This window comes from Mustela putorius, unplaced genomic scaffold, assembly GCF_011764305.1.
Source record: "Mustela putorius furo isolate JIRA1106 unplaced genomic scaffold, ASM1176430v1.1 tig00003858_pilon_pilon_pilon, whole genome shotgun sequence".
NCBI lineage: Eukaryota > Metazoa > Chordata > Mammalia > Carnivora > Mustelidae > Mustela > Mustela putorius.
In genome coordinates this window covers 26,684,914-26,710,970 of record NW_025422010.1, presented here as the reverse complement: position 1 = coordinate 26,710,970, position 26,057 = coordinate 26,684,914, and the positions used below count along the sequence as shown (strand labels likewise).

At 40.8% G+C, this 26,057-nt stretch overlaps 1 protein-coding gene and 1 long non-coding RNA gene across 2 annotated transcripts in view; one reads left to right on the top strand and one right to left on the bottom strand.

The window, feature by feature from the left end:
- DSG2 (desmoglein 2) overlaps positions 1 to 16,052 on the bottom strand; it is a 44,564-nt gene extending 28,512 nt beyond the window's left edge. The window contains exon 1 of the mRNA XM_045065486.1: positions 15,982 to 16,052. Within this exon, the coding sequence (XP_044921421.1) occupies positions 15,982 to 16,020 (39 nt within the window). The 5' untranslated portion in view covers positions 16,021 to 16,052. The remainder of the gene's footprint in view (positions 1 to 15,981) is intronic.
- A 71-nt stretch (positions 16,053 to 16,123) lies between these two features.
- On the top strand, positions 16,124 to 25,444 carry LOC123387629. The gene is made up of 3 exons (XR_006602081.1): positions 16,124 to 16,243; positions 24,583 to 24,679; positions 24,773 to 25,444. It is a non-coding gene; the product is annotated as an uncharacterized LOC123387629 (long non-coding RNA).
- The last annotated feature ends 613 nt before the right edge of the window (positions 25,445 to 26,057 follow it).

The following is a 26,057-nucleotide window of genomic DNA, read 5'->3' as shown; positions in this document are numbered from 1 at the left end:
TGCCTGCTGTGTGGGCATGTGGCCATCCCACCTGTGTAACTCCTTCAATCTCAAAGGTGTGCTCATTCAGACCATAAATTATATAGTTGCCTTATCTTTGTATAGTAGCCCTATTATACCATTCCACACTTCAGCAGACTACCCCCATGGCATGGACAACACCTCTGAACCCACTCACTTTTAGATGACCCCACTTTTTATCTGACTGAGATTAAAATATTAATCCACTCTGCTTTTCTAACCATCTCTCGGGGGATGCTGACATGCCAGTTCTTGAACAGCAAGGTTGTAGAATGTGACAGAGTATCAGGTGTTTGTTCAAAGACAATGAAGTTCGACTTATTCATTGCCGTCTCAGTATTAACACAAGAAATGTTGTCATTCTTAATTACTAATATGTAATGCAGAGAATCTTATATTTCATGCATTTAACATGAAGCAATTTTAACTGCAAATATATATAAAAGAAGAGTGAATGGTACAATGACCATCCACAAAACAACACCAAGTTCCAATCATCTGGATGGATTTTTTAGGGGCACCTGGATAGCTCAGTCAGTTAAGTGTCCAATGCTGGATCCCAGCTCAGGGCTTATCTCAGGGTTGTGAGTCCAGTCCGGCACTGGGCTCCACACTAGGCATGGGGCCTACTTAAAAACAACAACGGGCGCCTGGGTGGCTCAGTGGGTTAAGCCGCCGCCTTCGGCTCAGGTCATGATCTCAGGGTCCTGGGATCAAGCCCCGCGTCGAGCTCGAGCTCTCTGCACAGCGGGGAGCCTGCTTCCTCCTCTCTCTCTCTGCTTGCCTCTCTGCCTACTTATGATCTCTCTCTGTCTAATAAATAAATAAAATCTTTAAAAACAACAACAACAAAAACAAACCCACAACTGTAAAAAAGTAAAAAATATATTTTTGAAATTTAGGGACTAACATTAAATTTACACAAATGTTGCGAAGGTAGTACAAAGCTCCCTTACCCATTTCCCCCAATGACATCTTAAATAACTATTGTACACTTGTCAAAACTCAGAAATTGGGCGCCTGGGTGGCTCAGTGGGTTAAGCCTCTGCCTTCAGCTCAGGTCATGATCTCAGGGTCCTGGGATCAAGCCCCGCATCGGGCTCTCTGCTCAGCAGGGAGCCTGCTCCTCCCTCTCTTTCTGCCTGCCTCTCTGCCTACTTGTGATGTCTGTCAAATAAATAAATAAAATCTTTTAAAAAAATTAAAAAAAAATTCAGAAATTGACATTGGCATATTTATATAATGCAGAGTTGACTAAATTCCAGACTTTACCTAGATTTTATCCTGCCCCCCTTTAACTGTCCTTTCTCTTCCAGCCTCCATTTAGGAACCCAGACTGGATTTGGAATGTCTACTCTGGTCTGTGACTGTTTTTCAGTCCGTCCTTGTGGATGATCCTGGCAGTTTTGATATTGGCCAAGTATCCTGTAAAATGTCCTCTAGTTTTGTTTTATCTGTTGGTTTATTTCATGATTAGATCAGGGATGTGTTTTTGGAAAGAATACCATGGAGCTATGAAGTGCCCTTGTCATCACATTACATCAGGGTAAATGATATGCATTCGACATTATTGGAGAAGGTAGACTTTGCAGGTTTCTCCACTATTAAGTTATCACTTTCCCCCTTCCCTCCTCTATTCCACACAAGTGAGTCACGAAAGCTAGCTCATCTTTGGGCTGGGGACTGAGGGAGGAGAGAGACTAAGTCTCACTTCCTACGACAGACATGTATACATATTACTTGGAATTCTTTGGCAAGAAAGCTCTCTTCTTCCCTCATGTCTTTATCTGTTTAATCATTTATATCAATATAGTCACGCCTGGGTGGCTCAGTGGGTTAAAGCCTCTGTCTTTGGCTCAGGTCATGATCCCAGAGTCCTGGGATCGAGCCCCACGTCGGGCTCTCTGCTCCGCAGGGAGCCTTCTTCCTCCTCTATCTCTGCCTGCCTCTCTGCCTTCTTGTGATCTCTGTCAAATAAATAAATAAAATCTTTAAAAACATATATTTATTTATTTATTTATTTTATTCTGTGGGTTGTAAACCAATATTATTTTATTTTGTTCAAATAGTTCCAGCTTTGGGCACTGGAAGATCTTTCAGGTTAGATTCTGTTCCTACATTTGACATGTTCCCATCTTTCTGTTTTTTTAACTCTTCCCCACTGTCTAGCATCACAAGATGCTCCAGGGTTATCTTATACTTCTCCCATCCCAGCTTTATAATGAGCCGTTTCTCCAAGAAGTCCTGATTTCTAATATGGGAGGACGGTATTGAGAAGCCACGATCTGGATACAGATGTAGCACACACATTACAAAATTGTTTCCTGTCTCTGTTACTTTTATCAGGGGAATCATAAAGATAGAGCTTTTCTTAACTTGGTTATTACAAAAGTGACTATTTTAATTATCTTTGGGAAGTGGTGTCACTTGGTGGAAAGTGCATGACTTTGGAAATAGTCATACCTAGATTAAAATCCCAATTCTGATCAATAAATTGCTTTAATCTGTTTCCTTATCTGTAACATAATACATGGGTGGCAGACATTTTCAATTGTATGGCTAATTGCCATTTCCTGCCATTTTAGCATTGACTGAACCCCATTTTGTTCAGGTAGCAAGTAGCCCCTGCTAGCTGAGTAATGACTGGTATATGCCAAAGCATCAGTCTCATTCACTTTGATGGTGACTAGGCGTAAATGTGTGTATGAATCAGTTAAGGCTGCCATAACAAAATACTATGGATTGCGTGGCTTAAACAACAGAAATTGGTTTCTTATAGTCATGGAGGCTGGAAAGTCCAAGATAAGGTACTGGTTGGGTCAATTCCCAGTGAGGGGTCCCTTCTGACTTGTGGAGAGCAGCTTTCTTGCTATGTCTTCACACAAGGAGCAAGAGCTTGAACTTGAACTCTCATGTCTCTTCTTATAAGGGCACTAATCCCATCACCTTGGGAGGTAGGGCATCAATACAGGACTTCAGGGCAGGGAGGAGGCAGGGGGAGAACATTCAACCTATAACAATGTGTGATAGAATTCTGGCCAATGAAATAACTGGAGAGTCTGGAAAAGGCTTTCCTCATTGATGCGAAGAGATGCAAATGCACAGCCTCTCTTTTTACCTGCTTCTGGAGATTGTTGAGCAATCTCATGACATTTGGAATGGAGCCATCTGTGACTACATGGAGAGGGCTGATAAAATGACAGAGAAATGAGACTGACACTGTAATATCTTTGAGGTACAAAATTGGTCAAAATCAGAGCCACCCCAATTCTGCACCACTTTTTATTATATTAAATATTCTTTTTGTTTAATCTACTTTCAGTTGGGTTTTTTTACTTGAATCTGAAAGCAACATGATATAGCCAGGTTGCAGGCTTATAGTGCATTACTAAAAGAAATAATATAGGACTATAATTATTGCAGTGACTGGCATACTATGACGGGATTTCCTTAATTCTATGACTTGCATTCTCCTCATCTTAAAATTTCTGAAATTTGGATTCACTCATGCCTTCAATTTCTTGAGCTCCTATAATATGCTAATACAATGTTCTTATCCTCTTGGATTCTTACTTGATGGAGAAATAGACAAGAATCCGTTGTGACAACTGTAAAGAAAATTAAAGCTGGAACAGGGTGGTGGAGTGATTTAGGACTGTGAGGAGGAACTCAGAAGAGGTTTTATCTTCATAGAGATTGAATAGAATGGGGGAGCAAGTTAGGCCAACTTTCCTGCAAATGGAAGAGCCAAGCATGAGGTGGGAATGGTTTTGGTGATCAAGGCTGGTGCTGTAAGAGGGGAGTGAGTCAGTGGAGATTATATCAGAGCTTCTGGGGTGCTGGTAATCTTGTTTCTTGATCTGATTGCTGATCACTCGCTGTGTTCAGTTTGTGAAAATTCAATACATTTGTGATATGTACACTTTTCCATGGGTTACACTAAAAAGTTACAGAAACTGATGTGCACCTTGAAGTCAAGCACATGACAATTTTCTGCCATCAAACTCCTGTGGAGGGTGGAGAGATTGTCAAACGAGAGTGAGCTGCTACTGGCATTTAGTGGGTAGAGACCGGAGATGTAGCTAAACATCCTCTAAGGCACAGGACAGCTTCTCCCAACACATTATCTGGCTCCAAATGACAAAGTACTGAGGTTCAGAAACCCTGATTTAGAACTTGGGTCTCTGATTGGAAGTTATCTTAATACTCGAGTCAAGAAAGTTTTACAAATTTCAGAGCACTGTAGATTTATGTAAATTTCTCAACTGGTAGCATATTGCTGAGAACATAAATGGAATAACTGACATTTTCTGACTTCTGTCCTCCATCCCCACTCCTTCCTACTTCACTTTGAACATTTCCAGCTCTGTAAGTTTGAGTGACGTCCTGTGGGGATGTCATAAAAGGGTTTCAAACATTGGAAGAATGTCTGGACAAGATGATCATTATGGTTTCTCCCAAGTATGAAATCTATAGCTTTTTTTCTCACAGGAACTTGGTGACAGGAAAGTGTCATATGCAACATGCCTTTAAGACTGAAGATGAAAAATTAATTTCTAGTTTCTCTACCCGAAGAATTAGTGTTTTTAGATGAAACAGAAAAATCCTCCAATACAATTTAGTGAAGTTAAAAACAAGTTTTTATTTTTACCATTGGATGCTGTGCAACTTGTTAAAACTGGTCTACCTGGTATCTGGCAAGAAATTTTTTTTTTTTTGGCAGAGACGAGGGAAAGTCAAACATCACTGCAAAAATACTATCAATCAATGTACTTTTGTTCTCAAGACTTGCACTTTTAGAGAAGACTTCCTGCTCTGAATCACCTTGATGATATAATAAGCAGAATCCAGGAGGACTTATGAGTCCTGGGATGACAGCTCCCCCTGACTGCTATGTTTTTGATCTGGAGGAGATGATCTTGAAGCTTTCTTCCATGTTTCCAAGTCAATGGTGAGGTGACCCCTTAAGCTTTAATAACTCAGACCAATAAATATTTTACTACAGATGAACTGTAGAGGGATACAAAGTAGTTCATTTATTATTATTTTTTAAGATTTTATTTATTTGATAGACAGAGATCACAAGTAGGCAGAGAGGCAGGCAGAGAGAGTGGGGGGAGGCAGACTCCCCGCTGAGCAGAGAGCCCTATGTGGGGCTTGATCCCAGGACCCCAGGATCATGACCTGAGCCGAAGGCAGAGGCTTCAACCCACTGAGTCACCCAGGTGCCCCTACAAAGTAGTTTAAAAGCTTTTTCAACTCTGGGACAGTCTAATGGCTTATTACTTTCGCTCAGCCAGAATTAACTTTAGAGGTCAGTAGACAATCTTTAGGACTCAAATAGAGATGATCTCTCATGCATCTGCTGTTGTTCTTCAAACTCTTGCCCACCCCCTGGATAACCACAGAAACAACTGTGTTATTTCCCTTTCTCACCCACTCTTCCCATGAAGCAAAAATGTTTTAAAATTCTTCATTTCTCCATTTTACTATATGGAAGCCAAAATCAGAAACTGCCCTAAGGATCCTTGGTTTATCCCCAATCCATTCCTAAAGTGTTTGCAGCTTTAGCTAAAATAATCCAAAAGAAATAAAAAGAGATGAGGGTCATGGATGCTACTTGCTTATTTCCACTGACCCCATACCCTGACTTTTCTATTCATATAAACTAAAGCTAGAGGTCTGGTTCATAGTACAGCCTTTGTAGGCCCAAGAAAGTCATGGCAGAGCCTCTGTAGTGGCAGAAACTTATAAATTCAGAAAAGTTTAAATGACACAGTGCAATAAGAGTGGACCAGTGATTTTGGTGAACTTCCCTGATCAACCTGATGTAGGTTAGATTTAGGTTACAGTTTCACCTACCATACTCTTAATCTTCTTTTTTTCTAAATTTTTTATTCTTGAGGGGAGGTAGTCTTTATAAAATTTCTTTTTTTTTTTTAAGATTTTATTTATTTATTTGACAGAGAGAGATGACAAGCAGGCAGAGAGGCAGGCAGAGAGAGAGGAGGAAGCAGGCTCCCTGCTGAGCAGAGAGCCTGATTTGGGGCTCGATCCCAGGACTCTGGGACCATGACCCGAGCCGAAGACAGTGGCTTAACCCACTGAGCCACCCAGGCGTCCCTAAAATTTCTTTTTTAATGGTTAAATATTATGCTTTATTTAGACAATCCCAGCTAAAATATTTATATACAACATACTGGTTGATATTTTATTCAACTTATATATGACTGATATGTAAGCACAATTCCTAGAGTAGCTTTATTCAAAAACTAAATATATAACTGCATTTGTTTTCACAGTTGATACTTAAAAAACCCTCAATAGCCAAGAAAAACAGTATTTTGAACTTTAATTTTTCAATTCTGAATTTGAATTTTAGGTAAACTACATACTTTAAGTCTGAATGCAATACATTATATGATTTGTCATAACCATTTACCTGCTTTTCCAATGTTTTTTTTTTTAATATTTTATTTATTTATTTGACAGAGATCTCAAGTAGGCAGAGAGGCAGGCAGAGAGAGAGGAGGGGAAGCAGGCTCCCTGCTGAGCAGAGAGCCCAATATGGGACTTGAACCCAGGACCCTGGGATCATGACCCCAGCCGAAGGCAGAGGCTTAACGCACTGAGCCACCCAGGAGCCCCTATACTACGATTCACGACAGCTGCTGATTAGGGATGCTCTAACACTAGAGCTCTAGAAAGTTTTCTGGCAGTACTGTGTAAGATGAAAGACAGTCTGAACATTAAAGTAATAAGCCAGAGGAGATAGCATGAGGACAAGCATAGGGTAATGGCAGGAGGATGGATGGGTAAAGCCAAACATTCCAGAGGACCCAACTAATCCTTGGCAATGCCCTATGTGTGGAGGATAGGGGAAGGTGTCAGAGATACTGAAATTTTAAGTCTGAGTGGCTAGAGGGATGCAATTTTCAGAGCATAGCTTGTAGACATGCTAGGCTTAGATCCTGGGGAAAGATATTAGACAATAAAGAGTAAAGCACTATGGCTCAAAGGGTGGCAAGGGTTACACTCACTCTCTCCTAAAGGCAGCACTCTCCCAGCCTCAGCTGTTACCACCCACTCTGCACCTCCCCTGTCTCCCACTCATATCTGATATGTTACCGGTAATGTGTGTACAGCATGCCCCTCTAAAGTGCCGGGCTAGAAATGGAGCTGAGAGCCACTGCAGCTTCCTAGAGGTGACAGAACTCCTAGTAGAGTATTATGGAAGCAAAGAAAGGAGATATTTGAAAGAAGAGATGATTTACAGTATTAAAATATGATGATTGACTTAGGTATCTTGCATAACTTTTCAGCTAGCACCTTCAGGGGCTAAAGAGAGTAGATCTCTAAGATGAGAGAGTGGATAAGGGCAATTTAATTTAATGTTTTTATTTTTAGCTTTTAAAGTATGTTCACTGAAGAATAATGGATAATATAATATTTTATTAGTTTCATGTATACAGCATAGTGATTTGGTATTTATATACATTATGAAATGATCATCACAAGCCTAGGCAATTAGGAGCTCTCATCATACAAGTTGTTACAATATTATTGACTATATTCTCTATGTACAGGGTAGAGAATATAGTCTTATGTATTTTGTAACCAGAAGACTGTACTTCTTAATCCTCCCCTTACCTATTTCATTTAACCTCCCAGCCTCCTCTGGCAACCATCAGTTTTTCTCTTTAAGAGTGCTTCTGTTTCATTTTTTAGATTCTACATATATGTGAGACCATATGGTATTTGTCTTAACCTGTCTGACTTATTTCACTTAGCATAATATCCTCTAGTCCATCCAAGTTGTTGCAAATGGCAAGCTTTCATTCTTTTGTATGGCTGAGTAATATTTCATTACACACACACACACACACACACACACACTGCATCCATTTATTGATGGACATTTAGGCTGCCTCCATTCCTTGGCTTGCAATGAACATTGGGGTGCATATATATTTTGGGATAAATACCTAGAAGAGGAATTGCCAGATCACATAGTTAATTCTATTTTTAATTTTTTGAGGAACCTTCATACTGTTTTCCATAGTGGCTGTACCAATTTACATTCTCAGTCTTGGAGGACTGTATGTTTCCAGGAATTTATCCATTTCTTCTAGGTTGTCTATTTGTTGGCATATGAATTGTTCATGTAGTCTCTTGTGAGCATTTGTATTTCTGGTTTTAACATCTCTTTCATTTCTGATTCTATGTGGACCCTTTTTCTATTTTTCTTGATGAGTCTGGCTGAGAGTTTGTCAATTTTGTTTCTCTTTTCAGAGGTCCAGCTCTCAGTTTCTATTTTTTTTTTAATCTCTATTTTATTTTTCTGCCCTCATCTTTATTATTTCCTTCCTTCTACTAACTTTGGGCTCTGATCTTTTTCTAGTTTCCCCTCCCCCTCCTTTTTTAAAAGAATTATTTATTTATTTGAAGAGGGGGTTAGGGAAGACAGAAATCTTAAGCTGACTATGTGCCCAGCTCAGAGGCTGAAGCAGGACTCGATTTCACAATTCTGAGATCATGAGTTGAGCCAAAATCAAAGTCAGATGTTTAACTGACTGAGCCAACCACGTGCCCCTCTTTTTTTAGTTCCTTTAGGTATAAGGTTAAATTGTCTATTTGAAATGTCTCTTGTTCCTGAGGTGGGCTTCTATTGTCGTAAAACTCCCTCTTAGAATTGCTTTTGCTGCATTTTGGAACATTGTGTTTTCATGTTCATTTGTCCCAAGGTACTTTTTGATTTCCTCTTTGATTTCTTAATTGGCCCAATGCTTGTTTAGTGACATGTTTTAGTGTTTATGTGTTTGTGTCTTCCCCAGTTTTCTTCTTGCCATTGATGTCTAGTTTCATACCACTGTGGTCAGAAAAAAATACTTAATAGGATTTCAACTTTAAATTTACTGAGACTTGTTTTGTGGCCTACCTTGTGGTCCACCCTGGAGAATGGTACCATGTGCACTGGAGAAGAATGTGTCTTCTGCTGTTTTTGAATGCAATGTTCTGTAATAATCTATTAAGTCCATCTGGTTTAATGCATCATTCCAGGTCAATGTCTCCTTATTAATTTTGGGTCTAGATGATCTATCCATTGATGTAAGTGGGGTGTTAAAATCCCCTACTGTTATTGTATTACTGTCAATTTCCCAATCTGTGTCTGTTAACATTTGCTTTAAATATGTAGGTACTCCTGTGTTGGATGCATATTTACAAGCAATACGTCTTCTCGTTGAATTGACCCCTTTATGTGACACCCTTCTCTCTCTCTTGTTACACCTTGCTACACCTCTCTCTCTTGTTACACCAGTCTATTTTGTCTGATACAAGTATTGCTACCCCAGCTTGCTTTCTGCTTCCATTTACATTGAATATGTTTTTCTGTCTCTTCACTTTCAGTCTGTGTGTGTCTTCAGATCTAAAGTGAATCAGTCTTCTGTAGGCAGCATATGGGCAGGCACTGGTATTTTTTTTTATCCATTTAGCTACTCCTTGTCTTTGGATTGGGCATTTAGTCCATTTACATTTAAAGTAATTATTGATAGGTATGTATTTATTGCCATTCTGTTGTTTTCTTGTTTTTGTAATTCTTTGTTCCTTTCTTTTCTTGTTCTCTTGTGATTTGCAATTTTCTTTAGTGTTGTTTGGAATCCTTTCACTTTATTTTTTGTGTATCTATTATAGGTTTTGGTTTATGGTTACTATGAGGTTCATATATAACAACCTATGTACATAGCCATCTATTTTAAGTTGGTGGTCACTTAAGTTTAAATGCTTTCTAAAAGCACTACACTTTTGCACCCCTCCTTGTTTTATTTTTTTTTTTCCCTAAGATTTTATTTATTTATTTGACAGAGATCACAAGTACGCAGAAAGGCAGGCAGAGAGAGAGGGGGAAACAGACTCGCCGCTGAGCAGAGATCCTGACGCAGGACTCGATTCCAGGACCCTGAGATCATGACCTGTGCCGAAGGCAGCGGCCCAACCCACTGAGCCACCCGGGCGCCCCCTTGTTTTATGTTTTTGATGTGATATTCTTATTTTGTACTTTCATTAACTAACTATTACAGATATGACTGATTGTACTACGGTTGTCCTCTTCTACCTATCTTGTTGCTGTCCCCTGTTGTGGAGGCTCCGTTGACCTAATTTCTAGGCCCCCTTCACAGGGAATTATTTCCTATACAGTCGCAGATTTGTTGTGTCTGTGGGAGGAGGTGAGATCAGGATCTTCCTACACTGCCACCTCCCAGTTTTATTTATTGATTGATTGACTGATTAATTGGTTTGCTTTGTAGGGAACTTGAAAGAATAATGGGATGGAGGTAGTTTAGGATAGGGAGAATCTGAACTCTTTTCTCATTTCATTTCTACCCAAATCTCCCCTCTCATTCTCCAATCAGCCAGGCAGTACCCACTTGACTGATAAGAGAGTATTTGGATTTTCAAAAGAGAATAGAGATAAGTAAGATGAATCCCTCATTAGAAGCTCACTATTTGTCTATCACCACTTCTCAATGGGGGTGCTATTGGCATTTCCAGGAAGAAAAAATATTTATGAGCAGCCAATTCTCCTTGACGGTTCTGAAGAACGCTGGAGGCTTAGCATCCCTGGATTTGGGTATTAAACATCAATATAATCCTGGGCCTTGTGACAACCAAAATGCACCTTCCAAACCCCTGTCCCCCAAATTTTTCTTGAGAATCATTGTTCCCAAGCCAACCCTCCTGCCAGGCTAAACCCTCCCTCCACTGTACTCTCTGGACTTTTCTGCCTGTTTTGGATCACAACACCCCAAATTTTGGAACATCTCTTTAAAAAAAAAAAAGAAAAATAAGGAAAAACTGTTTCTAACTAGTCAACTACTATCACTTCTTTCTTGACCTTTTTCTGACCAACTCAACCAAAATCTGTGTTTTATTTTCTTAATGATTTGAACATCTCCCTAAATATGTTTACTAGCATTATTAGCCTTATTAGCCTCCCTAAATATGTATATTTGCCTTCTGTGGCTTCCCTTGGTATCAAGAAGGCTGCACTCATCTTTCTGCATGGGTTTTGTCTCACATTGTATGTTCCACCTACAATGAACTCCTTCTCTTCTTCCAAAGAACCATGCACCCATGTCTTCAGTATATTTGCATATACTCTTTTCTCTACCTAGAATTCTTCCCCTTTCTTCTCTTCATGTCATCTTCTCACTAATTTATAAGTATTCTCAGATATTGGTGGGATATTCAGTGTTGGAGTTCCTTCTGTAGGCTTCCTGGTATTATCTGTTGTTTTATCATTACTCTCCTTACTATAACCCAATTGGAATTTAGCCATTTACTTGTTTACTAGACCATAAACACCATGATGGCAGAACATGTCTGGCTTTTTCATGGTCTCCCAATGTCTAGTATGCTTAAAATTGAGCAAGGCATTACTCAACAGTGGTCCTATATGGTTAGTTTCTACATAGTTCCTCTTCTTATGAGCACTACCATATTCCCATTTAGACTACAATATAAATCCTGATATTCTTAGCTTATTTTACTTTAATCATTAAGCTTTGCATCTAATAACAATCTCAATAATTTTTAATAATTTGAAGTAAACAAAAATAGTACAATGTCATATGTGGTATACAATTGTTATTTTAAGATAACCTTAACTAAGAAAATAATCTCTTATATATGGACAATATGTTTGGAAAGTGTTATTCAGCTCTTAATTTGTAGCACTTTAAAAAACAGGGGGGAAAAAGCTATGATTAAGAAATGCTCAAATTTATCTAAAGCTCATTTATGATTTTAGTTAAGGTTTCTGATTTTTCTATAATTTGGCAGTTTAAAAAAATCCCCAGTCAATGTGTAATTTTTTTCCATATAAATATTTGTATGCCTCATTCATGATTAAACTGTTTTGTAAAACTTAGACCAGTAATTCCCACTCTTATACCTATCTAATAATTAGATTAGCTGCAAAGTTTCTATCAATACATATTTCTGGACCTCAACCATGGGGATTTTAATTTAGCTCATTAAGCATGTCTAAGATTGGGGAGAATTAGGCCAAATGAATGTGCATAGGTAAGGTGGTAAGAAGAGATAGAAGAAGAATGTGACATGAAGCTGGAGGATGGCAGTGAGGTGTCTAAAAGGCAAGGAATGCCAGAGATAGCTGGCAAACCGCCAAACACTAGGAAGAGGCAAGGAAGGAAATCTATAGATTTCAGAGGGAACATAGCTCTGCTGACACCTTGACTTCAGACCTCTAACATCTAGAAGTGTGAGACAATAAATGTCTACCGTTTTAAGCCACCCAATTTTTGGTACCTTGTTACAGCAGCCCTAGCAAACTAATACACCAGTAGATATGACTGTTCATAATACAATTTATCACCGAATCCTTAAAATGTAGTTTGGTTTTTAAAAACAAGCTTAATTAGTCAAAGGCAAAACGGAGGCAACCATCAGAAAATCTCCCCCTCTTTAGCAGTCTACCCTCTTTAGCAGTCTGGTGAAGCCTATGGACCCTTTTTCAGAATAATATTTTGAAATTTATAAAATAAAAAAAAACCCATTGGATTATGAATGAATTCCATTACACTGAAATGGTCAGAATTTAAGAAACATCAATTTGCAATGTAGTGACATCATTCTTCATTATCAATACATTAACAATAAGATTTAGAAGTCTATTAGTGATGAGAACAAATGGTATTTTCAGGTAACTATAGTACGATATGACAATATTTGTGACAAAGTCACAGGTACTGCTAATGCTAAGGCAGGGTCTTTCTTATACTCATGATTTAAAGAAATGCTAAATTTCAGATAGAGATTAGTAAACATAGATATGTAATTTATTCCCAGCCATGTCTAAGGACCCTCTGAATTCTATCTGTGGAGCATTTGGTAGTGGGTAGATCTCAGGTAAAACACTTTCGAAGAGGAAAGACTGTCATGCAATTGTTTCTATTTTCCATTTTGATAGAGTTGGCCTAAATGACTGTGTGATAGTTGTGTGGGGCCACTCAGTGTCTCCTTCCTTGTGTGTCTCCCTGAACTGCAAAGGAAAGCTAAAGACCACAGGTTAGATTCCCTTGCAGCTACAAAGTTCTCAACGTGATTAGGTTCAACCAATCAGCTTTTACATAAGATCTGAAAGAAGGAAGTGAAGTAGAAGCTATATGCATACTGGCAAGCCTAGTATGTAGGACGCAGTTGGGTTTTTGCCCCAATCTTATTACTATCTCAGTGTCTACCATTAGATTAATGGGTGCCAAGAGGCAGGGTCCTGGGACATTTAGTTGGCATGCCTCCTAGTAAATACGCATGGTTCTGGACCTGGCAGCAAAGGTAGCATCCAGATCATGGCAATTTCTGCATTGTGGGATTGGCAGTTGGTGGTTTCTGATCACAAGAGAGACGGCAACTCCCTAAGTACTCGGGTTTGGCTGTGTGGCTTGGAAGTCATTACTGACAACTCAAAATGAAGTCTATTTCCTCAATCCTTTCTATACTCACGCAATCAACTTAGTGCCCTGAAATATATCCCTTCTTGCTTTAACTAGCTAGAATGAATTCTGTTATCTGTAACTGAACTCTGACCCGTACAGAATACAATTTATATTCCCTTCTATAAATGACTCATTTTCTCAAGAACTCCTTCTGACAGATGAGTTGCTTTCCATTCTTTACCAAAGAGTAAACTTTCAACTTCAAACACCCGGGGGCAGGGCTGGGGGTGTGGGGGTGTGGGGAGAACTGTCCATTGTTCTTTGACCAAAGGTAAACATACTCAAATTTATATCACAAAAAGCATAACAGGGGCACCTGGGTGGCTCAGTGGGTTAAGCCTCTGCCTTTGGCTCAGGTCATGATGGAGGCTGAATCAGACTCTCTGCTCAGCAGGGAGCCTGCTTCCTCCCTTCTCTCTGCCTGCCTCTCTGCCTACTTGTGATCTCTGTCCATCAAATAAATAAAATCTTTTTAAAAATGGCAGAAAATACAAATAATAGTCTAGAATCTGTTCCAGTTCAGTTAGTTATAATCACTTCATAAAGAAGTCAATTATTGCCTGATAGAGTAAAAATACTGGATTGCTGAAACAGAAAATATGCATAAATTATGAGCTATTTCTCCAAAAATATACATGACTTGGCCTGCTTGGTATACCATTTGAGAACTAAGGCAGTTCTTTTCCTATGTGAAAGGAATTTAATATTTAACCCTCAGGGTAAGCCAGGTGCTATGTTAGGTTGGTATTCTATCTAGCCAAGAGGTATCACAAGGAGAAAATTAGTTGCTCTATTATTCCAGAGGCCAGTCACAGTAAAGTTTTATTAACAAAATGAACTTGACTGAAAATTACCTCAATGACTTCAGCAAAATGAAATGGATAAACAGAGCTTGAAAATGAACTGGTGTGCCAAAGGTCTGGAGGTCTTAATTATGTTATTCCAGTGAGACTTCACTAAAATTCCTGGATTGGATTAGTTATCTTTTTTTTTCTGTGATATACACACATACACAAAACAGGAAAAAATATATATTAACATAATTAACTAGTATTAATACTACTAAATAAATATGTGTGTGTGTGCGTGTGTGTGTGTGTGTATTTTTTCTTTTCCCCCTCCATTTGCAATTCTGGGAGAGAGAGAAGATACTTTTCCGGAAGTTGGAACTTTAATTAATTAATTAATTACTTTGTAAAAGATTTTATTTCTGTGAGAGGAAGAGGGAGACAGAGTGTGAGAGCATGAGCAGTCTGGAGCCGCAGGCAGCAGGAGAAGCTGACTCTCAGCTTAGCAGTGAGCCCGACTGGGGGCTGGGTCCCGGGACCCTGGGATCATGACCTATGACCTTAGCCCACGGCAAACGCTTAACCCACTGAGCCCACAGGTGCCCCGGAAGTTAGAAATTTAAATACAGAGAATGAACTTGTGTTGTTTTTAATGAATTTTAACCATTATATAAGAAAACTGAGTATGGCTTTGTATCTAATCTCTCTGAACATTTAAGTCTCAGGACTTACATCAGGAGAATAACTCAGTTTATCAAAACCCATTTAGCAAAGCCCCACACATTTCTTAGCCCTGTGCAATTCCTTACCAAACAGAGAAAAGAAACTTAAAACTTAATAGGAGCACTGAAACCAAGCATAAGAAATGTAGCTCTAGAGACCTTTTCCAGTGGTTCAAGCCCTTTTCGTTAATAAAGTCTGAAAATCTAACGTGACTGTGCCGCCGCACTTCGGTTTGTCACCTTTTAAAATGAAGAAAAAAAAATCTTCGAACTATTACATATGTTCATTATCTTTAACTCCCGGAAACAGCTTTAGAACACCCACTTTGTGAACTTTAGGTTAAAACTACCTTTATGTGGGTGATTTTGACAGTAACGTGGCTTTAACAACAACAACAACAACAAATTAAACTCCGTAAGATGCGTTTTTAGAAAACCCTATTTGGGCCCTTTGTAGCCGTCTAGGAATCCGGGCCTTTCTCGGGTTCTCCGGCTCACTGCCGCGGACCGGGCGGTGCAGAACCGCCCGACGCCGCACGAAGGCACCGCCGCGCTCTCCCCTGCGTCCATGTTGTCCGTCGGAGGGAGAAGACTGCAGACAAAGCCCGGATCTCCAGGGAAGGTGCTCCGGGCCCACGACACCGACGGACCACAGCCAGAAGAGGCGCTAGGGCCGGAGGGTGGCGGCCAGCAAAGCAGAACCTCAGGCGGGTTCCCACACGCCCGCGGAGACCCAGCGACTTTTCCAAAGCCTCGAGGTTCGGGCTCGCCACAGCCTGCCCAGCCCTTCCCCACCTCGGGGCGCAAAGAAGGAGCGCCCGGCGCCGGGCTCCGCTCAGGCGCAGGCGGACAGGTCAGGGCGCGAGCCCGGCGCCCGCCCGCGTATTCGTCCTCGCCCGCCCGGGGCGCCGCGTCCCCGCTGCCCGCACTTACCAGGAGAAGCAGCGCGGCGCCCTCCGCACTCCGCGCCATCGCGCCCCCGCCTCCGCCGCGCCCTCGCCTCCGGCCGCTCGCCCGGCTCTCACCGCCGCTCCCCCGCGTCCCCGCCGGCGCGCCCCCGGCCCCGCCCCGAAGCTCCCGCCCCGAGGGCCGCTCTCCGCGGCCGCCGCGCCGCCCTACCCAGAGGCGCGGTGCCAGGTGCGGCCGCCGCGAGGAAAATGGAACCGTGAGCCCGCCCGAGCTGCTGGCGCCCGAGGTGGGAATTCCTTAGAGGAGGGAGGCGCGCGGTGGACTCCCGCCCCTCGTCGCACACGCACCTGGGACCGTGACGTCCCGGGGCTGGGGACTTTGGGTGGCAGGCCCCGCCCCGCCGTCCTGTCCGTCCCGGTTCCTTCCTCTCAGGAGAGTGGCCGGGACTAGGGGAGGCTCTGGGTCACCCGGTGGGACTCGGCCTGAGCAGCCCCAGAGCAGCGCGGGCCACGCGACCCCGGCCCCGGCCCCGGCCCAAGGGCAAAGCCGGCTCTCCGCAGCCAGACCTGCGGTGTCCAGCGCGCGCCCCCGGCCGCCCGAGGCCGCTCAGGGGTCCAGCGCTTTGTGAAAGTGCGCGGGCCCGGAGCTCAGGTGGCGCCAGGGAGACTGTAGCGCGGGCACCTGTGTCCTCACTGCAGCCAAGGGAGCCTGGGCCTGCTTTCAGAGAGCTCGGGTTCTGGAGCAGGATTTAGGTGGCTGGCTCCGAGAAGGCTTCTCTGTTCTTCCCAATGCCCCTTCATTGGTTTCAACAGGTTTGCAGTTTATCTGGTTAGGGGAGAAACAGAAAAATCACAGGTGATCTAAAGGGACAGTCCTTTGACTCCTTGTTAACTAGACACAGGTAGGAGAATATTCTAGGGGTGTTAAGGGGAAGATAGACTTCGATGTGTTTTACAAAATCTCTTACACAAAAAATAACTAGAGGTCAGAATCCTTCTCCAGTAGTTACTAAGCGTTTGACCTGGACAATCTTTCTGTGCCTTAGTTCCAGATATGTTTAATGGGATTAATAATAGCACCCAACGCAGAAACTGTTGTGAAGATTAAACCAGAAAATCCATGGGAAGCCTTCTGTGGTGTTTAGTACATCAGGTTCAATAAATGTAGTTTTTAGTAATGTAATTGCAAGTGTAAATGTTAAGTTGAACTCTTCTTAATTAAACAGAGACAATGGAATCAGCACTGGGCTAGGAAACATCTAAGAAAGGTTAACTATTGCAGTTGGCATAGTGGAAGAGCCTATAAAAGTATAAAGGATGTGGTATGCTGCTAGAAAGAAGTTTGGCATTCCGTTTGAACACAATAGCAGAGTTCCTTCTGTGGTCAAAAGTGCCCTCCTGTTTCTCTCCCAGTTTATCCTACCCTTCTCTCCCCAGACCTCTCTTGCCAGTTTTTCAGGAGATTTGGCATCTCGTTATTCCCTTTCTTCCCTAGCTGCCAAGGACCACTCCGTCTTTGAATGGAGAAAACCATACTCTCCTCTGTTTGGTTAGGGCTTAACTGTTGAGTGACTTCTCTCATAGTATTATTTAAGTGTTAGTGACTAAGTTAGCAGAGGACTAACTTTCTAGGAAGAGTGTGTTTAGTTTTCCACTGTGTTTCCAGTGCCTAGAACAGTGCTAAGTGCCAGGGAGACTCTTAAGCATTGGGCGCATAATTAAATCAGGAGAGAAGTTATATCTTCTAGTTTCCATTCCTTTCTCTTGAGCTAGATGTGGGTGGTAGCACTTTGGTGATAATTCTCATTCCCCAGAACTCTGGGAAAACTCCTAAATAAACAAGGCAGGCTTTACCGAAACACTTTCACAAATCAACCCTGGAGACTGTATATAAATCCTACCTAAAATTAGTGCTCTTGTACCTGAGTCCTATAGGCAAGTATTGAGAGTTTGGTTTCTGTTTAGTAATGAACATAACTGTAGCTTCCAGAATAAGAAATAGCTAAAGCAAATTTTATTTCTGTTGGATTGTTCAGCTCCCTCAGAGACCGACAAAGTCAGTTTCAATATTGTATTCTTTTTAAGACATTTATTCCAAGGCTTTGAGAGAAAGTGTGACTACATGCATTATCCAGTACTATTGTATGTCATTCTTAAAATCGTTCCCCTTTAAAAATTCTGAAACTTATGACTCATTGAGTTAAAGGCAGTTGTTCAGAGTCAAACACAGCTAGTACTCTAGCTCCTGACTTCTTTCTCCTGGCATGAGAGTAAATCTATTTCATAAATCTCTGTACACAGGAGCAAATAATCATTACCGACAAAGCACTTGAGTGCCTTAAAATAAATTGAGTGTTAACAAGGCGTGAAAGATTTAACTTACAGGGTTTTCCCCCTAAATTAGTTGAACATTATATAGTAAATGTACTTTTCTTAAAACATGTACTTATTAAAAAAATAACAAAAACATGTACTTACAATGCATCAGTTTGAATTATACTTTGTGCAAATAATTAATGTCTAGAGATACTCAAAATACCTACCTGAGTTATGCTTCCCATAATACTTTGGTTTACACACACACAGAGATGAGAATAAGTTTCAAGTGATTGGCTTATTAGAGTCATCTCTTAATATTACCTAAAACATAAAAATTTTGTAGAAACAAAAACTAATGTGTCCTTTATCTACTATCACTAGCTCTTTACTCCCGACACGTTGTAGCATCAAAGAACACTTTATGCATCAGGCGTTCTTGGGAAATAGTTTGACAGATGGCTGACCCTTTAAATCTACTGAAAATCTCAGTGCATGTATTAGAATTCATGTCAAAAAGATGAAAGCTAAATTGGGTAATTTCTGATTTCTAAATTATAATGTATGGCCATTACAACATAAAAATAGTCCTTATGATCAGGAGGCTTACTAACAGGACATCTATAGATAAAAGTTATGTAGATATAAGAGAAAATATGAAATACCGCTACATAATGTGAAAAGAGCAGAAAAAGAAGGAATCCCTTTCCTGGCATCACTCCACTCATTTATTTGTCAATTTATTCAACATTTAGTTTGTCCCAGTTTACCAAACATTTCATTTGCATTTTATTGGGAATAAAATAAGTTGGGAAGATAAATAAGTATTTCTTCATCCCAAGAAGCAAAAATAAGTACTTATGAAATAATATAACTGCAGAACTTATAAACTATTATAAACGCAGTGGTCAAACTATATGCAGGTTATAATGCAAACCTAGGATTTGCATAGTCCCAAATTCACACTGACAACCATGATATTAGAGAAGGTTTTCAGTAGGAACTGTGGGGGTGGTGTGGTGAGGTGATTCTTAAAGGATGAGTAATTGTGAGGAGGCACTGAACTCACCAGGACAGAGTAACTCAAAACATAGGCACTGTTGGTGGGAAGAAACCATTCTTTTAACCACATTAACACAAACAAGGGAGTCAGAAGTAAAACCTTTTTTTTTTCCCCCAGTGAAAATTGTATGAGATATTAAAGCAATATCTGATTAGAAAAGACTAGCAAGTAGTTTGAAATGAGAAGGAAAATGCAATTGCAGGTAGATTTAGGAGGCAGAAACAGTCACCTAATTTTCTTTCTTTCTCCATCCTTTTCTTATTGTCTGTCCCCCTGTTAAATGCTATAGCTTTTGAGTTCTTTCCTTTCCTTCTTACTTGGTACTGAGATGATTCTATAGGCACTCTCTCTGTGCAAGCTTTCACTCCTGACCTTCTAACATGGGAATATTACCATCTGGATATTTCATGGGGACCTCAAAGTACCATAATAATTTTGTAGGGATGTCAAACTAACATACTGACCAAAAAAATTTTTGGCAATCCCTCTACACCTCTCCAGTTCAAGCCCATGACTTCCTTATATGCCTCTCACATGCTTTGTCAGCTTGGCCACCCAAGCCAAGAACACGAGAGTCATTCCCAATTCAACCTTTTCCATACTCTCCATCTGCAGTTAGTTACCTTTCCCTTCATTTTCTGGGCTGCTGTTTGAAATGATTCATACAATCTTTGCAGCAGCGATCACACTGTGGCTCCTGTTGATTTCACCCATGTCTGCTACTCCGCGTGTTTCTCTTTCTCTCAAGACTGTTAGTACTTAGAAAGCAGAGGTCATATCTTATTCATAGTGGACCCAACCCCTCATATCCAGCAAATATTTAGTGATCAATAAAGATTTGTTTAACTAAGCCCACATAGTAGAAGGAACTGATTATAAGTAAAAAGCAGGATTATAAGGGAAGGTTTTTGAAGAATGCACTGTGAACAAATTAATGGTGGATCTGGTCAGAAAACGTTGGTCTGGGATTCTGTGTGTGTGTGTGTGTGATGTGCACAGGCATAGATGCATGCACACAGATACACACATGTGTGTTGGTCTATGTATGTGTGTTTTCCCCAAACACACTGCAGCTCAAGAACAGGAGAAGGATGGCAGGTGGTGATGTGAGTTAGGGCTACAGAGTGGCCTGGCTGATAGTGAAGACGTGTGTCAGTATACACATGGAACTGAGTGTGGCACTAGGGGATGGACAGGATGAAGCTGGAGGAGTTTAGGGGACAGTTGAGAAGACAGTGTGTTACATTGGATATGGAGAAATGGGAGAGGATCCCGCTGTCCCTTAATCCTGGGGAAGGAGGCCTGGTCCTTTTCCACAGAAGACAAGGCAGGAGTGGCATCACAGACACTAGAGTCAGAATGTTGAGATTCTCATGGACTTCCCAGTTAGATGGATCAAGAGCCACCAACACCTTGGGCAGGGAGAGACAGGAACTGGCCAACTTGGAGTGGAGGATGGCTTTATTGCCTTTCTGAACTAGAACTAACAGAATAATAATCAAAGCCTAGCAGACTGCAAGCCCTGTGGTCTAGCACGGAGAAGCCAGCATGTCCTTAATGAACAGTCACCACACTCTGGGGCAGGAGCAGTCAGCCCTGAGAGCACAGCTGCTGGCACCAACACCCTGAAAGAGTGAGAGCCCCATGCAGTGAGAAGCACAGTGTCTAACAGCTGATCCCCCCAGGCTCCTCCTTGTGAGTCAATATTTGGGACTGGCTGGAGGCAAAGGCGGAAGGAGATCCTTAACATTGTTCACAGGGCAGAGGAGAATTGGTGGATTTGCAATTGGTGCAATTGCAAAATGCTATTTGGCTCAGCCAGAAAACCAAAATTGCCCACTCTTGGGTCTAAGTAGAGTATTGATGATTCTTTTTTTTTTTTTTTTAAGATTTTATTTATTCACTTGACAGAGAGATAGAGAGCACAGGTAAGCAGAGCAGCGGGCAGAGGGAGAGAGAGAAGCAGGCTCTCTGCTGAGCAGGGAGCCCAATGAGGGGCCCGATCCCAGGACCCTGGAATCAAAACCTGAGCCAAAGGCAGCTGCTTAACCCACTGAACCACCCAGGTGCCCCAAGTACTGACGTTATCTTAAGAAATTCTTTTTTCTTTTTTTTTTTTTTAAGATTTTATTTATTTGACAGAGATAGAGAGATCAGAAGTAGGCAGAGAGAGAGGGGGAAACAGGCTCCCCACTGAGCAGAGAGCTCGATGCAGGGCTCCATCCCAGGACACTGAAATCATGACCTGAGCCAAAGGCAGAGGCTTAACCCCCTGAGCCACCCAGGTGCCCCAAGAGATTTTTTTTTTTAATGAATCACACTAGTTTAAAAATGTGATAGGACTATAATAATGCCGGATCACAGTGTGCCCAAATACGTGGTGTCTAGAAAGGCTCAGCAAGCTGCTGGTGTCCCATCAGAAGCCCCTCCCTGCCAATGACTAACGTCCGGAATCCTCTAGCTGAAGGTGCCCTTAGCTGTTACATGCATCATACTGGGAGGGCAGCATGTTAATCTCTCGTCAGTCATTTACACCGTAACAGACACCACAGATTGAACAGGTATGCTCCACCTCTGAGTCTTGGCACTCTCCATTCCCTTTCCCTAAAAGGTTCTGTTCTAGACCGGTACAGTGTTTACTCCCTCACTCTTTACTTTTTGTGCCCCACAAATAAGACCTTATCAGTGAGGCCTTCTCCGAACACTCATTTACAAATCAAAATACTCCCAGCCCCAGAGCTCCCCATGCCCCTTCCCTGCTTCATTTTTTCTTCTTGGCACATTGCAATCTAAAGACTACGCATTTATATATTATCTGTTGCCATTTACTAGAACATAAACTTTGTAAGGGCTGAAAGTTTTCTCTGTGAACTGCTCTGTATCCAGCACCTAGAACTTTGCCTGAACCCTTGTAGGTCTTCAGTAAATGTAAGTTGAGTACATGCATGAATGAATAAGTGAGTACATCTTTGAGGTTATTTTGGAGGCTGGGGTGTGGGTGTATGCATGCATATGTGGGTGTGCCTTTAAAGTGAGAGTAAAGGGGAAAGGATAAGAGACAATTATATTCCTGGAAAGATGTCAGTAAATGTCTCCAAAATAAGGTGGACAAAAATCACTCTTCCTCACCATTTTTTTAAGGATGGACCTTGCTAAGCCTGGCTGAACAGTGTAAAGTGAAGTTCAGAGGCCAGTGGAGAACATTGCTGTGTTAAGACGCCCTTTCTTGGGCGCCTGGGTGGCTCAGTGGGTTAAAGCCTCTGCCTTTGGCTCAGGTCATGATCTCAGGGTTCTGGGATTGAGTCCCGCATCAGGCTCTCTGCTCAGCTGGGAGCCTGCTTCCCTCTCTCTCTCTCTGCCTGCCTCTCTGCCTACTTGTGATCTCTGTCAAATAAATAAATAAAATCTTTAAAAAAAAAAAGACTCCCTTTCTTTCAGGGATGACAAAGTGCAAAGCCATAAACCATATGGAAAATATCTTTCCTTCTGGAGGTGAACAAAGCAAGCATTCATTAACAGGATTGTTGGGAACGTTGATTTTATCTCCTCAACTACATTTTCTGTTTTGTTTTGTTTTGTTTTTTTTTTTCGTTTTTTTTTTTTAGTAGGCTCCACACCCAATGTGGGGCTTGAACTCAGAACCTTGAGATCAAGAGTTGCATGCTCTACCCACTGAGCCAGCCAGGTCCCCCCGGCAACTATAGTTTCTGAAAAAGAAATTTTCAGAATAAGTTTCTGGGCTTGGTGTTTACCCCAAGATTTGTTTGATTTGTTTATGGGAATTCTTGGAAAGATAAGGGAAATAGCCATGGCTAGGAAGATGGGGGGAGAGTACTTGGTATTTAACCACAGCTCTGGACTGTAATCCATCCCCAACGTGACAGGACATGCCGGGCTTGCAGGCAGGCCTGGGAGAGTTTACTGAGGGTGTCAGGCAGAAATCATCACGCTGACTCAATGTGAGTAATGAGCCTACAGAGACACACAGGAAAAAACCCTCAGAAGACAGAAAAGACTATTGGTTTCTTGGCAGTTATTTCATTCTTTTGCACGTAGACAAGGAATGTTCTTATATTTAAGGAAAAAGTGAAAGAGAAGCGATTCAGTAGTTTTGGAAAGAACACTTGGACGTATCATATTGATTGTTAAAGATCTTTCCAAATAGTAGGGAGTAATAATTATAAGTACTCTAGTAGAGAGAGGCAGAATCTCAAAAACAGTGAACGATTTTCATTTTAATGAAAAAAACAAGGATTGGAGGAAATGAAATTTCTTTTATTTATCTTTCAGAATTCATCTTGGTGATGGTGGTGTTTTATTTCAGCACCATACCAGTCAATGTAATAATCTGTTAATAATCAAGCTCTGTAATTTGTGAATGGCTTACTTATTAAAATGATTAGAGCACATCTAAAGTTATTCAGTAATGATGTTACTTACTTGCATTTTGACATCCATCTCGGGTGGAGAGAGTTTATTTCCCCGGGAAGGCCTTTGCAGCCTCTAGGGGATCTTGTCCACAGGAGGATGTGAGCTTGTGAATATCATCTGTAACCTGTGTCATGAAGGGGAAAAAAAAATATGGGGAACCACTGTTTTGGAACACGTTTACATGAGCTGTACTGACTAAAAGTTATAATGTAATTCTTGAGTCCCAAATTATTTTTTTGTGAATGGCAGATTATATCTGTGTAGTAACTTCACTTTTGTAACAAAAGTAATTGAAAATATCTTAATATGATAAATAATAATTTAATTAACTCAGGTACATCTATACACACCCAGGGAATTGGAGAATTAAAGTGGTCTTTCAAATATAAGAAAAGAGATTCAAAATTTCTCTAGTGCCTGAGGATTTTAGGAAGATGTTCGTTTTTAAACCTGATTTGTTTGAGCTGTACTTTTTTTTTTCTTTTTCTATCTGTTTTGGCAGTGGACTGATTTTGAATTTCATCCCCCTCTCTAGTTCCCACATAGAGATTTTACTAGACAGAAATATGTTTAAATGCTAAGCAAACCAGTTAAGCAAAACACTGATTCAAAGAAGGCAACGGGAAAAAATTTCTCTTGATAATTTAACTTTAAATATCACAGTGACCCATACTAGCTTCTGTAAGTACATTTGTGGTTAAAGACTTTTTTTAATTCATAAAGATCATTATGAACATTACTATATGCCTTGAAAGCAGATCTCTTGTTTGACTGGGCAGTTATCTGCTAATTTACCATGACACTTTTTTTTTCTAGGCGGACCTCTCTTAATGTTTACTGAAACAATAACTGAGTGATGTCATACATTTTGGGAAAGTCACACCCGTTTCATGTAGACTCAGCTACAATAGAGGTAAGTCATTCAACAAAGACTTCTTGTGACTAATTCTTCTCTGGGTTTGAAAGAGGAAGAGAGTGTATCATCATACTTCTTTCTTAATTTTAGGATTAGAGCATGCATCTGAAGTAATCAGGACATTTGATGACAAGTCAACAAATTAAGCAGAGCAGTATTACAGGGAAGACTTAGAGGTGAACAAAGTAAAACCCATGTGAAAGCTCATGTTAAAGGATTGATTTATGGTTCATTAAAGTGCCATTCTGAGTTTCCATTGTTTGGCACTGTGGGAGAATCCGTCTACATGGTGGAATTTTCAGTAGTTGGAATCGTAAGTCTACAGAGTGTGGTTTATGTTTATTATACCTTTGATTTTCACCTCAGGAGTATGGATAAGCCATCCGAAATAAACAAAAAAATCAGAGGAAGATTGGGGCTTCTAGGTTTTCAGGAATAATAAGATGGTGGGACGTCTATGGAACATGTCATTTACTTTTATTTCTTAGAGACTAGATGCCTGAGGTCTGTTTGTCAGAATGTGAAACCTGAGTCCCAGGTATGCTCTGTGGCCCTACATGGACAGATGCCAAATATGTGATTTGAGGGACCCTGGAAAGTGTTTATGCCTAAAACACCTCACCTCCTGACCTATGACTTAATGATAATGGAAATCACTTTGTTTTCTAAGTAAACAGATATTGAGTATTAAAGATATCTATTCCAAGGAGGAATAACAAAGTGCTGCTGTGATTGATACTTTATCTTGAATTAAATTACCAAAACAACTATCAATTGTTTTATTAATTATTAATTTGTTTAATTAATTATTACTTATTTTATTAATTATTAAAAACTTATCAACTAGTTATGGTCAGTTTTTTAAAGGAATCAGGAGGTAGTGATTCTCAAAACATTAGGCATAGCATGTTTGAGAAATAAGGTAAAAAAACATGCAAAGGAAAATAAATTTCATTTCCTTCAATTTTATGTTGGGTCAACTAGTTTTTGCAAATGAAACTCTTTTTCATGTGGCTAGCAACTTGGCACCGTATATCATAGAAACTGAATATAAAGTGTGGTCTCTTCTGTGTGTGTTGTAATTGCTATTCTGTTGGTGTTATCTAACATATGGATACTACAGAAGGTTGGGTTAAGAGCATCATTCCTTTCACGCTAATTTTCAAGTAACTTTTTTCCCCCAAAGCCACCTGGCTGCCCTATTCTATTTGGTGGAAATGATGTAATTAAAAGTCTTAGAGGTCTTAGAGGGCTCACTGGGTCGGTCTAACTCTTGATCTCAGCTCAGGTCTTGATCTCAGGGTCCTGAGTTTGAGCCCTGCCTTGGGTTTCACGCTGGGTGTGGTGACTACTGAAACAACAACAACAAAACTCA